We start from the raw sequence: 12,045 nt of genomic DNA, 5'->3' as shown, positions 1-12,045 counted from the left end.
CAAGAAAAACTACTACAAGTTTAATTTGTAAATCTTATTGTTATCAGAGTTGTGATTTTTTTTCTGTCCTTTTTAATGCAGTGAAGAAAAAATGACGGAAGCGAAGGTTAGAACGTGTCACAGATGTAAGAAGAAATTCATGAAGGACGAAGGTTGTAACAAAATGGTGTGCACATGCAACGCCACCATGTGCTACATCTGCAGAAAACCCAACGTGAGTGCACCATTCTTCACACAATTGTAGCGTCGTTTTTCTTTAGTGTTGTTGAATGAAAACCCAACGTGATTGCAGCGTTGTGTTTCTTTAGTGTTGTTGAGTTAACAATCAAGTTGAAATCTCCAGATCTGGATGCTGTAAACCCCAGATGTTATGTATTAAAATAGAAAATAATGGAACTGTTATGCATGTGCACTGATTAGTTCTGATTACACCAGCACACAGACTGAATATTAGGTCTGTTGGTTAAGGCAATCGGGATTAAAGCTTGTAGGTTTTAAGTTGGAGAGTGATTTAGATCAGATTTGTTAGTCAGCTTGAATTCCTTTCTTTGTTTTATTGGTTATTTTGAACATGACAGGCTAATAAAGATTTGATTATTCTTGTATGTCTGGTTATTGCAAAGACTGTTATTTCTTAGAAAATAAGAAAAACCTAAACTTCATCTTGTGAAAAGATAGACTGGTATATCTTTAGATTTGGTATTTTGTTATTTGACCCTATGTCAAGTGTCTGCTCCCCTAGGTTTTGTCAGGTTTTAAACCAGTCCCCTAGGTTTTGTCAGGTTTTAAACCAGTCCCCTAGTTTTTGTCAGGTTTTAAACCAGTCCCCTAGTTTTTGTCAGGTTTTAAACCAGTCCCCTAGTTTTTTCAGGTTTTAAACCAGTCCCCTAGTTTTTTCCAGGTTTTAAACCAGTATCCTAGGTTTTGTCAGGTTTTAAACCACTCCCCTAGGTTTTGTAAGGTTTTAAACCAGTTCCCTAGGTTTTTTCATGAGAGTGTGGTAGATTTTTAGAATTGATGACTACACTTAAAAAGGATAGCCTGTGGTTTAAGCTGTCATACGACAAGCCAACAAATGTAATTGAAGTTGAATATATTGAATTCATTATTAACTTATCAAAAATCGAAATGTATTAAATACAATTATTCTTTTAAAAGCCTTAATTTTGTTATATTTTGTTTAGCTAATTAAAACTAGAATTTGACTATGAAACAATTATCACAAAATTCACCCAGTGGCTAATAATTGTGGTGTTCTAGTTTAAATACTAATACACTATGCCAAAAAGACTAACATGGTGAAATCTGTCCAATCTCGTACTCTCAGTATAGCAGCTTATATTGTACCTGAATCTGGTTGAAACAATTCAGTGGGTTATTTTAATCAATAATTTTCTCTTCTTTCTTTGCAGATTGATTATAATCACTTTTGCGGTCATGTCCGTGAACCGGGTCACGCCTGTTCTAAGTGTAAAGCCTGTTCTCTGTGGACAAACCCAGATGTAAGTCTGCCAGTTCTAGGCATTATGGGTATTCTCGGTAATAGTAAAATAACAGAGGGAGCTTTCTTCAGTTATGGTACTTTGGTTTTATTATTTTGTTACAAGAAAACTGGATAACTTGTAACAGGTTCATAAGCAGGATTCTCCCCAAAATACTTAGCATATTCTTCTCTTTTTTGTATCGCTTTAGACAAAAATTGCAGAGCTATCTTTGGGTGTGCAGAATATTTCACAAAATTATCTATTTAACTTCAGATATTGCAGTAACCCACCATTATTTTCAGCATAATATCAATCATTACAAGTAATTATTTTGCAAAATTTAAATAAAATTTGCCAGTTGTTTAAAATTCGCAGTTGGCGAATTTGTCGAGTGGCAGAGCTAGCCCTGAGCTGTGTAATGTGTGGAGGTGGTGTTACTTCCTGGTCAGTGGGATGTAGTTCAGTTGTAGATCAGTCATCTGAGGTGCAGTAGGTCGTAGGATCCGTTGTCCGCGATGGATTTGGGGGATTTTTCTCGACCCCCGGTATTGCCCAATGATTGGGACATGAAAGCCTGTGGTTTGTGCTGTTCTGTCTGTGGGCAAGCACAAGTGGTGAGATCTAGCTCTGTCTGTAGAGTGCTCGCCTGAGGTGCTTGCATTGTAGGATCGAACCACCTCAGTGGACCCATTCTCTAATTGGTTTTCCCCATCCCAAACAGTGCATCATGATTGCACAAAGGTCATGGTATGTGTGGTCCTGTCTGTAGGAAAGTGCTTGTAAATGATCTTTTGCTGCTAATGGAAAAATTTAGCATGTTTTCTCTAAGACTATGAGAAAAAAATTACCAAATGTTTGATATCCTATAGCTGATGATTAATAATAGTTGTGTCATTAAACAAAAGAAACTTTATGAAAGCGTATACAAAAGATTCATTGCTGTTTTGTGGTAGGAATAGTCTTATGTGGCCACAGTGGATTTTCTCTTACAAATAACCATTTGTTAGACATTAATATAGTCATAGTTTCAGGGATGTGAGAGCTACGCGGAAACTCGTAAATGCACTTTTCCATTTCGTCTAAAAAAAAAAAAACCATGATGTTCAGTACTGTTGACCACACAAGGTTCGTTTGCATGTTTTCACGGTTTCAAGTTTATGATGTGTGCCTTATATTATAAATTATAACCAGTTTAGATTTGTTAGCATTGCATGCAATTTTTGGCAGTTTTCTTCAGCGGCCCTTGAGCAGCCCCTTGATCCCAGCCGCAGTAAGCTTTTTTGTGCCAGCCCCTCTCACATCCCTGTAGTTTAAAATGTGCTGGGGTGGCATTACACAAGTATTTTCCTTTCCTCTCCTGTTATTATGTTACTAATGACTGCAATGCTTTTGTATTTAGGTCTTATATTATTTAGGTGTTTTAGCCATGTCTCCTAAATTGTAGGGTTATGAGGCATGTAGGTGTCTGGGTTTTTTATGACTGGTGTTTGATAGTTATAAAGTGTATGCCAGCTGTATTCAGAGATGATAATCCTTTGAATTTGTTTACCTACAAAATGTTTCTGTCCTTAGTTGTTGGGGTTTTTGTTGTTGGTTGTTGTTTTGTTGTTTTTGTGTTCTGTTTTGTTTTTTGTGACAAGCTTACAGTAGATTTGGATATTGTGGCTCAATGTCATTTTCATCCTGTTGTATTAGGGATATTTTTTTCCAAAATATCTACTGATTTACATAATTTTTAAAAATAAAAACTACTGCATAGGAAAAATGTTGTCATGTTTTATTTTTGCTATATGTTGTGGTTCCTTAGTTAGCTGTTCTTCATTGTTATGATTTGTAGGAGGATGATAACCGAGCAATCCGAGAAATTCAAGAAGAGGCCAACGAAAAAAGGAAAGAAAAAGGTTTAATATTTTACCCTATCACCCCAAATCCATTGTCACATTTAAAGGAGCAAATTTTTTTTTTTAACATTAATTTTTTTTTTTTTTTAAATATATTATTTCACTATTAATATAACAAAATAAACTCATTTAGTTTTTTTAATTGTTGCCGAAACGAAACCCTTCTTTCTTTAAAATTCATCTTTTAAATCATCTATCGTAGTCTTGCTACAAATGTTCTGATCTGTGTGTTTTGTTCTGATTCAGGGTACGAAGAAAACAAGCTGATAGGAGCACCGGCTGAACCACCTGCTAAGAAGAGGAAAGTCTGACCAACAAATGGACGACGTAGCCAGCTGTTAACAGTATTATTAGTATTACAAGAGACTTTAGGACAAAGTGATACCAAAGGAAAGATAGATAGCAGACAGTTGTATTGTTACAGACTTCTTGCCATTGTTTTAAAGGTTAACTTTATGATAAAGTAAAGTTAAAACCAGACCATGTTGAAGCCAAATATCAGGAGATGACATTACATATGTTTTCATTTCCAATAAAGGCTATTTCAATTTTATAAAAAAAATTGAAAATCCTGCATTAAAATTGCTTTTTGGTTAAAGGAAAAACGACCAAAAGCTAAAACTCTTGAATAGTGATATAATTGGTTTGGTTTTCTTTTGAATAGTGATGCAATTTGTATATTTTCCTCTGATCTGCTTTATAATGTGTGTACTGAAAACATTAAAATGATGTCACATATAAGGTATCCCATGTTTTCAAATAGTTTGGAACATTCAGAACAGTTATTTTGCAGGGCTTACATGAAAGCAAAATTAAGAATAAATAATTTTGCTCCTTACTGCAAATACACAGTTTACAGAATTGTTATTTTAAACCGTACATGAGCATATCACTGTTTATCGACCACATTTAAACCAATAGAAATGCAGAGTGAACAAAACCTGAAAGCTACATGTACAAATACAGCACACTGTTGGATATTTTGTAACATTGTTCCAGGCTTTGTGAAGCCATAGTGACTGACTGTTGTGTTTCCATGGAGTGAAGAGTCTCAACAAGGTGATGACGCCATAGATAGTTGCTAGCAATATTACAGACTTCATGAATTATAAAATGTGCCAAACATTGCTAGCTGTGAGAAGTTTTATAAAGCTGATTTAAAAGAAGGTGGGACAGCTGTATTTAGACTTTGTAAAATGTGATTCAAAATGTGTAGTGGAAAATCTAATAATATTATTAGTAATAGATGCTGTATTGGAAACCCCAGACTTTATAAGCTGTGGTTTGTGATACGTAGTGAAAAAAGATTGTGTTGCAGCTGAATTTATCAGTTAAGAATAAGAAAAAAGTCAGAATAAGCTAGGATAGAGAACACGGCTAACTGGAGACCATGAGATGAGTAGAGACCAAACTGTAAAACAAGAGAAGACAATACATATAGGTGTTATTAGTATTATAGACTATAATTGAGAATCTGTAGTGGGGAAACTAATGTGTTTCTGTGAAGAGGAACATCTGAACAGAGTGTGACAAAACAGACTAATATTACAGTCTGACTTGATGAACCATACCTCAGGATGTGTCGAGGACAAATTCTTATTTGTCTGAACGTTTCTTTATGAATAGCATCTCCAAACAGACAACATGGTTCCTAGAAATAATATAGACTTCAGGATGCTTTGATGACAAACTGTTATTGCATCTGAACTTTAGTTTTGAGAATAAACACTTCAGACAGACAACATAACATGGCTAGATGCTACCAATAATATAGACTTCAGGATGTGTTTAGGACACACTGTTATTGCATTTAACTTTAAAGGGACATTCCTGAGTTTGCTGCAATTATTAAAAAATGTTATCAACTAACAGATACTTTTTTAACGATTGTAATTATATATCCAATATATTTTTCTGCATAAAATATTAGTGGCTAGATGCTAACAATAATATAGATTTCAAGATGTGATTTTGACAAACTCTTGTTGTGTGTAAGAATAACAGCTCCAAACAGTGGACATGGTTGGTGCCAACAGTGTTATAAGAGTTAGACTTCACAAATCATACCTGTACGTCAAGGTTACCTTGTACTGTTGACAAACTGGTACGGAGTCTGAACTTTGTGTTAAGATTAAAGACTCTTAAACAAAGCAAGGACATGGTTAGTGCTAGAATAATTTAACACTTATACAAACTATACTGATGCAAAGAAACAAGGGAAGACATAAATAAATATTGACTGTAACCAGAACCGTCGTCTTTACTTGTGTTACTGACATTCAGTGCCACATGACTGGCTTTCAGTCTCGCATTTAGGGTTCGTACCAGTCTTTAAATTCCTGGAAAGTTTGCATTTGAAAAAATTATTTTTAGGTCTTTGAAAGTCTTTTGAATTAAACGTCTTTAAATTCTCACCAATCATAGCCAAAGCAATGATGATATCTCTTACAGCTGCATGTATTTGATATTTTCCAGTTACAAGGTTTAATCTGTCCTGATCATATTAAAAAAAAAACACAATTTTTTGCCATGGACAGCAACGTTAAACAAACTGATTTGGCATTTTTATCGCATTCTATTGTCTTTGACCGCTGTGTAAAAGTGTTTGAAAATGGCAAGTAAAAGTCTTCGAAAGTCTTTGAATTTGTTTGGTCTTTAAGACTATGAACCCTGACATTACATCTCTTTATACAGGCATAACTACTCTAGTAGTGAGTTAAATTTGGTCTCAAATACTACATGTTCCCTTATTTCTTTATTTCCATCAGTATATATATATATATATATATATACATTTATTCTGTAGGATGTGAAAGCAGCCATCCATGCGGGTGGTGTTTTGTTATGGGGCCACTTTTAAAACAGTTGCTCAGTTACTTGTGGTAATGAACTGGACATATCAGTCTACTGGTACTAGTCTGATATTGTTTTGGGTAAAAATATGCAATATTATATACTGTAAACCATGAAAAAAATGCGTGTGTATAAATTTTGCGTCGTTCGCGTCCAACCTTATGTCACGAAATTAATACGCAAGCACTATTTTCCAGTTTGAAGTGTGCTTAAAGTAATTTGTTTTGTTTTGAAATATTTTCTTGAGAATAAAAATCACAAAAAGATTCACTCAACAGGTACAGCCTATACACGAGCTCTCCTTGGTGGCGACTAATCGTTAATTGTTTTATGTAACTTCAATCAATGGCGACTAATCGTTTGTTGTTTTATCTACCAAAGGGTGTTAACAGTTAACAACTGAAGCTGTGATGTGTGCTTCTAATACTGGTGAGGTGGGTAGGGCCTAATCCCCTCTATAGACTCTGTACCAGGCACAATTGCTTGATGTAGGATAGCAGAATATTGATTTACAGACAGTAACTTTATAACAATTACAGTGAGCTGTCTTTATCCACTTTTTTGTTTTCAAATGTCAAGGGTCGTTCGCGAAATTTACACGTCGCGAACATGCGTTAAGGTATACATTAGCAAAAAAAACACGTCGCAATATTAATACGGTTTACAGTATATATATATATATATATTTTATTTTTTATCATCCATTAAAGGCTTTTGTAGGAGATATTGCTGGCACTTATAATCTTGATTGGTCAAATTTTAATCACAAGACAATGTTTTGTTATGTCACTGTGTTTGTTTCATTGCTAAACCTACCATTAGTGACGTCACGCCACTGTCGTTCTGCTAGTTAACGAGTCTACCGCTGACATTCAACCCACATTACTGACACTGTTTATATCTGTCGCAAATGAAAAGAATGATAATGGATGATAAAAAGAATACCCACCTTGTGTCTTGTGATATCATAATTTATCGGCACTCGTTGATAAAAGTATGAAATCTGAGGATTTCATACTTTTATCAACTCGTGCTGATAAATAATATCACAAGACACTCTGGGGTGGGTGGGGGGGGAAGAGATATCCTTTATATATTTTTTATATATATATATATATATTAATTTATGTGAATTTTGTGATGTGTTTTAAACACTATTGCTTTGTATATACCATGTAATACATGTAGTTATTGTTTTAGCCAAATGCTATGGCTATAATTATAATACTATATTGAAACTTTCATGTTGGGCTCATTACTTTAATGAGCAATTCAACCAGTGCTTCACGACTGGTGGTGCATAAACCAGCTTGTATGTACTCTGTCTGGGAAAGTGCATGTAACAGACTCCTTGCTGCTGTTCAGTATGAGTACCTGTGTGGCTACAACAGTTTTCTCTCATACCATCTAAACCAAGTGTTGCTAAAAGTGTTAGAAAGTTGGGGTGTTTATAAATATTCTTTTCCTCTTTTTTTTTTTCTTCATTCTCTTTTTATAAATGTTTTTTTTTTTTTAACTCATACAGTTCAAGATCTTCACTGATGTTGAATTAAAGGTACGGTACATACCCTAGTTTTTACTATTAAAGCCGTTTTTGATAACTGAAGTCACACTTTACTTAGATTTTATTGTACAGATTAGCCATTTCCATACATTCGAAGTGTTTTTGGTCATCCTGGTGTTTTTAATATCACAAAATGCATTTCTAATATTTTTAAAAATGCACATGTGTCTGAGAGGTAACATTTATGGAGTAGAGGTTTAGTCTATTTTTAGAGGGTATTTCACCATTTCAAAGTCACAGACTCGTGTTTCACTCAGTTGTAACTTTATCCAAATGTGTTACAGGTTTGTAGATTAACTAAACTTAGTGTTCATTTTCATGGGCTGAAACTAGGGTCTGTACCTTTACTATTCCACTACAGAGTGATGTGTCTCATCACATCTGTTTATAGTGTCGGACACTAACATCACTTTTTGTTTCTATTTTGTTTTGTCGAGGCATGGGATTTTTAATCCAGATACCGACTCTAAACCCTGAGTGAGTGCTCCGCAAAGCTCAGTGGGTAGGTGTAAACCACTTGTACCGATCAGTGATCCATAACTGGTTCAACAAAGGCCAAGGTTTGTGCTATCCTGCCTGTGGGAAGCGCAAATAAAAGATCCCTTGCTGCTAATCGGAAAGAGTAGCCCATGTAGTGGCGACAGCAGGTTTCCTCTCAAAATCTGTATGGTCTGACGCCATATAACCATAAATAAAATGTGTTGAGTGTGTCGTTAAATAAAACATTTCTTTCTTTCTTTCTAACATCAGTTTTGAACATATACATGAGACCTCTAGTAACTGAAATTTTGCCTAACACATTTATGGGTTCCAGTGGGTTTTTTTCAGGTAACCCGTTTTCTTTTTGGGGGGCAAGACGTAACCCAGTGGTAAAGTGGTCGGTTTGGGATCAATCCCCGTCAGTGGACCATTGCGCTATTTCTTGCTCCAGCCAGTGCACCACGACTGGTACATCAAAGGCCGTGGTATGTGCTATCCTGTCTATGGGATGGTGCATATAAAAGATCCCTTGCTGCTAATCGAAGAGAGTAGCCCATGAAGTGGTGACAGCGGGTTTCCTCTCTCTATATCTGTGTGGTTCTTAGCCATATGTCCGACGCCATATATCCGTAAATAAAATGTGTTGAGTGTGTGGTTAAATAAAACATTTTCTTCCTTCCATTTTTTTTTGCATAACCTGGGGTGTATCTAACCTTTCTGGTGAGGTGGGTCCAGAACGAAAGACACAATGAAGGTTTAAAAGGGAACAATTATAACAAGCCCCGTCTTTCCAGAGGTTGAAGGGGACACATTAGACATTTTTGTGAATATCGGACAGTGCTACAGCTGCCATCTAATGTCGTCCCATGTGACATCAATCATTTTAAAATTATGTTAGATCTTGTGATAGATTCAAATAAATTGAGAAAAGGGCACTTCTCAAATTGGGGGGTGGGGGTCTGTATTCCCTGGAAAACGTTTTCTCCCATCCCTAGTCTAGCTATGCAAGACGGACCCATTCCATGGAGAATATTACTTCATTTGGTAATAACGGTATATGACATATTAATGCGAGTTGCCTAGTTTTGGATCAATATGTTGTTATTAAAACCTTCATTATAAAAGCCGTCTTGTTACTTTGTTGTGTTAAATTATATTTAACACATGAAACAGATGCAACAAATATGATAGTGTAGTTTATTTATGACAAAATTGTCCAATAAAGCAGTTACTTTTTCAGCCTTTTTTGTTCGTGTAAAATAATGGTTTATTTTTTGAATGAATGGGAGAAAAAGACTTCATCATATGCGGTCATGTGGGATAGAAAAAGTGCACTTTCGGTTGTGAAATTTTTTACCATGGGACTCGGCAAGCTTCATCTCTTGTTGAAATTTCCACCACCGAGGGTGTACCTTTTCTATACCAATTATGAACGTCATCATTATCATTTCCTGTCACGCCTAGTGGCATTTAGGGCAGCGACGAAGTTCCTCCACACCGGTCTATCCATTGCCAATCTCTCGATGTGCCCTAACTGTGTCCTGTCTCCTTCATCTCTTATTTCCACTGTTCAGTGCCATGTTGTTTTCGGATGTCGTCTCTTTCTTTTGCCTTCATTGGTCCAGCGTACTGCAGTTCTGGTGACAGGTGTGTCTTTCTTTTCAGAGCACGTGGCCAATCCACTTCCACCATCTTCTGGTTCTTGCAATTTTCAGAAGCCTGTATTTGGCATTTTTCAGTTCCTTAAATAATTTCACTATGTCACATTGTTTAAAACAGATCATTGTGGAATATATATTGCTACGGTTTCATATTGTTTATGAAATTCATTAAATAATTTGAATTTGTTACTCAAATAAATTAAAATGATTTTTCTTTGAACCTAAAACAATACAAAATGGAAGTCTATTTAATATAATTCTATAATAATTGTTCTTTACTAATTCTACACATCAAATACAGAAAGTACTATTGGCATGAGTAAAATATTTTATATGCAACATAATCCAATGTTTTACACACATTGCACATAAGATTAAATTGCATAAATGAGATAATGTTTGGTGGTGAACATACCGGCTGTCATTAAATGAACAGCTAGTGCTTTTTTGATGGGGTTATCCAACAAATATAAGGACAGGGTTGGTGAAATCACAGTATATTTGAGTGAGGGTGTTTATCAAGAGGTGTGTAACATTTCAAAGCAATACCCAGTATGATATTTTTATTCATAATGTAAATACAGGTGGTCATGGCAATAATTTGTCTATTGCTGATGATTTTTTTTATCAAGGATTTATTAATACCAAGGAAACCAATAGAAAAATACAAACAGAAAACCAAATCATTTTGCACATCATGGTGCCAGTGAAAATAGACTAATTTTGTTGTCATGTACAATTTTAGAACGGTGGTCATAGCACTACAAAAGATTTTCTGAGAAGAAATACAAAAAGTCAGATTTTACATTATGTAACTGTTGAATGGCCCTACTGGGGTAATGGCAATGGAAAAACAGTTTATGGACAAACAGAAAGAAAGTATTTCCACAAGTTACTCCTGCTGGCTTTATTTTTATTTTTTTTACCAGATATTTATTTTGGTGATGTTTAAAATATTTCTAATTAAAATTGATTCAGGTAGACACCAGTATTGTTACACTGGAGGGTGATTTCATAAACTGTCGTATAGGACATTCAGTGATGTTTTTGGTTGTGTAATGTAGACAAGACTTGATTTATTGAATTGTATGTAATCTAGAGAGTCTGAATTACAGTATTTCATTAATGGTAATGATTTTAACCTCAATACCTATATCTGAAAACTAGAACCCGTTAACTGTCAATTAGGGGCCTAATTCACTAAACTCTCGCAACTTTGCAGTCTGGCAAGAGGATGCTTTGTTGTCTAGCAGAGCCTAAGAGAGCTTTGTGAATTAGGCCCCAGGACATGAATTCTGACACCAGTTAGAAACAAGAACAAGTCTGTGATTTATGTGTATTTTCACAGCAAGATGAATATGTATCCGTTGCATATTGTTTTATTTCTTTATTTATCATAATTAATAAAGTAAGTTTTAGTCATCTGTCATGCAGGACCTGTGGTACAGGATATTTATAGTGTAACCAAATTAATTGACTCTTTTAACAGATTTTATATTAATAAACAAATTGGGAATAAAATAACCCAGCAAAATAATTATTTGCAATTTGTAAAAGAAAAACTGGTTAATATGTAAATAAAATGGCAATACTTGCTCATTGTGAAAAATAATGTCTGCTCTATATTTGATTTTCTTTTATTAATGGGTTTCTACTACAAAAGTATTCCAAATATTAATGATTAACTTAATTGTTTGTGGGTCGTGTCCTGTCCATTAGTTTATGGAATCGCCCTACATCGGATGCTGGCAGGAACACATACTTATTTCAAGATTTATCATTATGAAAAATATAACTAGATAATTGATATACTGTCCTTTTTGTTTTGTCGGTTGAAATTTCATTTTTCATTCTGCATATATAAAACATGACTAATGATACACCTATCGCCAAAATTTTGTATTTAACCAATAATTTTAAAACAAAATTTCTTATCAGAATTTTTATAAAGTGCTTAATGGGTATTCCATTTCAAACTTGTGATTCTTATCAGGTATTTGAATATTGTAAGTTTTGAAAAAGAGATCATTATATATTTCACTGAATAAAAATATTAATGTTACTGACTTTTTCTCTTCTTTTTCTTTCACCGTCTGCCAGTT

At 34.6% G+C, this 12,045-nt stretch overlaps 1 protein-coding gene across 2 annotated transcripts in view; it reads left to right on the top strand.

Annotated features, from left to right (window-relative positions):
* Positions 1 to 6,022, top strand: part of LOC121379156 — a 63,247-nt gene extending 57,225 nt beyond the window's left edge. The window contains exons 15-18 of one of the 2 annotated variants that reach the window (XM_041507649.1): positions 82 to 214; positions 1,413 to 1,502; positions 3,322 to 3,385; positions 3,632 to 6,022. In XM_041507649.1, coding sequence (XP_041363583.1) covers positions 82 to 214; positions 1,413 to 1,502; positions 3,322 to 3,385; positions 3,632 to 3,696 — 352 coding nt within the window. In that variant the 3' untranslated portion in view covers positions 3,697 to 6,022. Of the gene's footprint in view, positions 1 to 81; positions 215 to 1,412; positions 1,503 to 3,321; positions 3,582 to 3,631 lie in introns of those variants that run through there. The other variant, XM_041507648.1, reaches the window with a different exon arrangement.
* Positions 6,023 to 12,045: the final 6,023 nt, after the last annotated feature.

Source organism: Gigantopelta aegis, chromosome 8, assembly GCF_016097555.1.
Source record: "Gigantopelta aegis isolate Gae_Host chromosome 8, Gae_host_genome, whole genome shotgun sequence".
NCBI lineage: Eukaryota > Metazoa > Mollusca > Gastropoda > Neomphalida > Peltospiridae > Gigantopelta > Gigantopelta aegis.
Note: the sequence above shows the minus strand (reverse complement) of the source record. Positions and strands in the feature narration are given on the sequence as shown.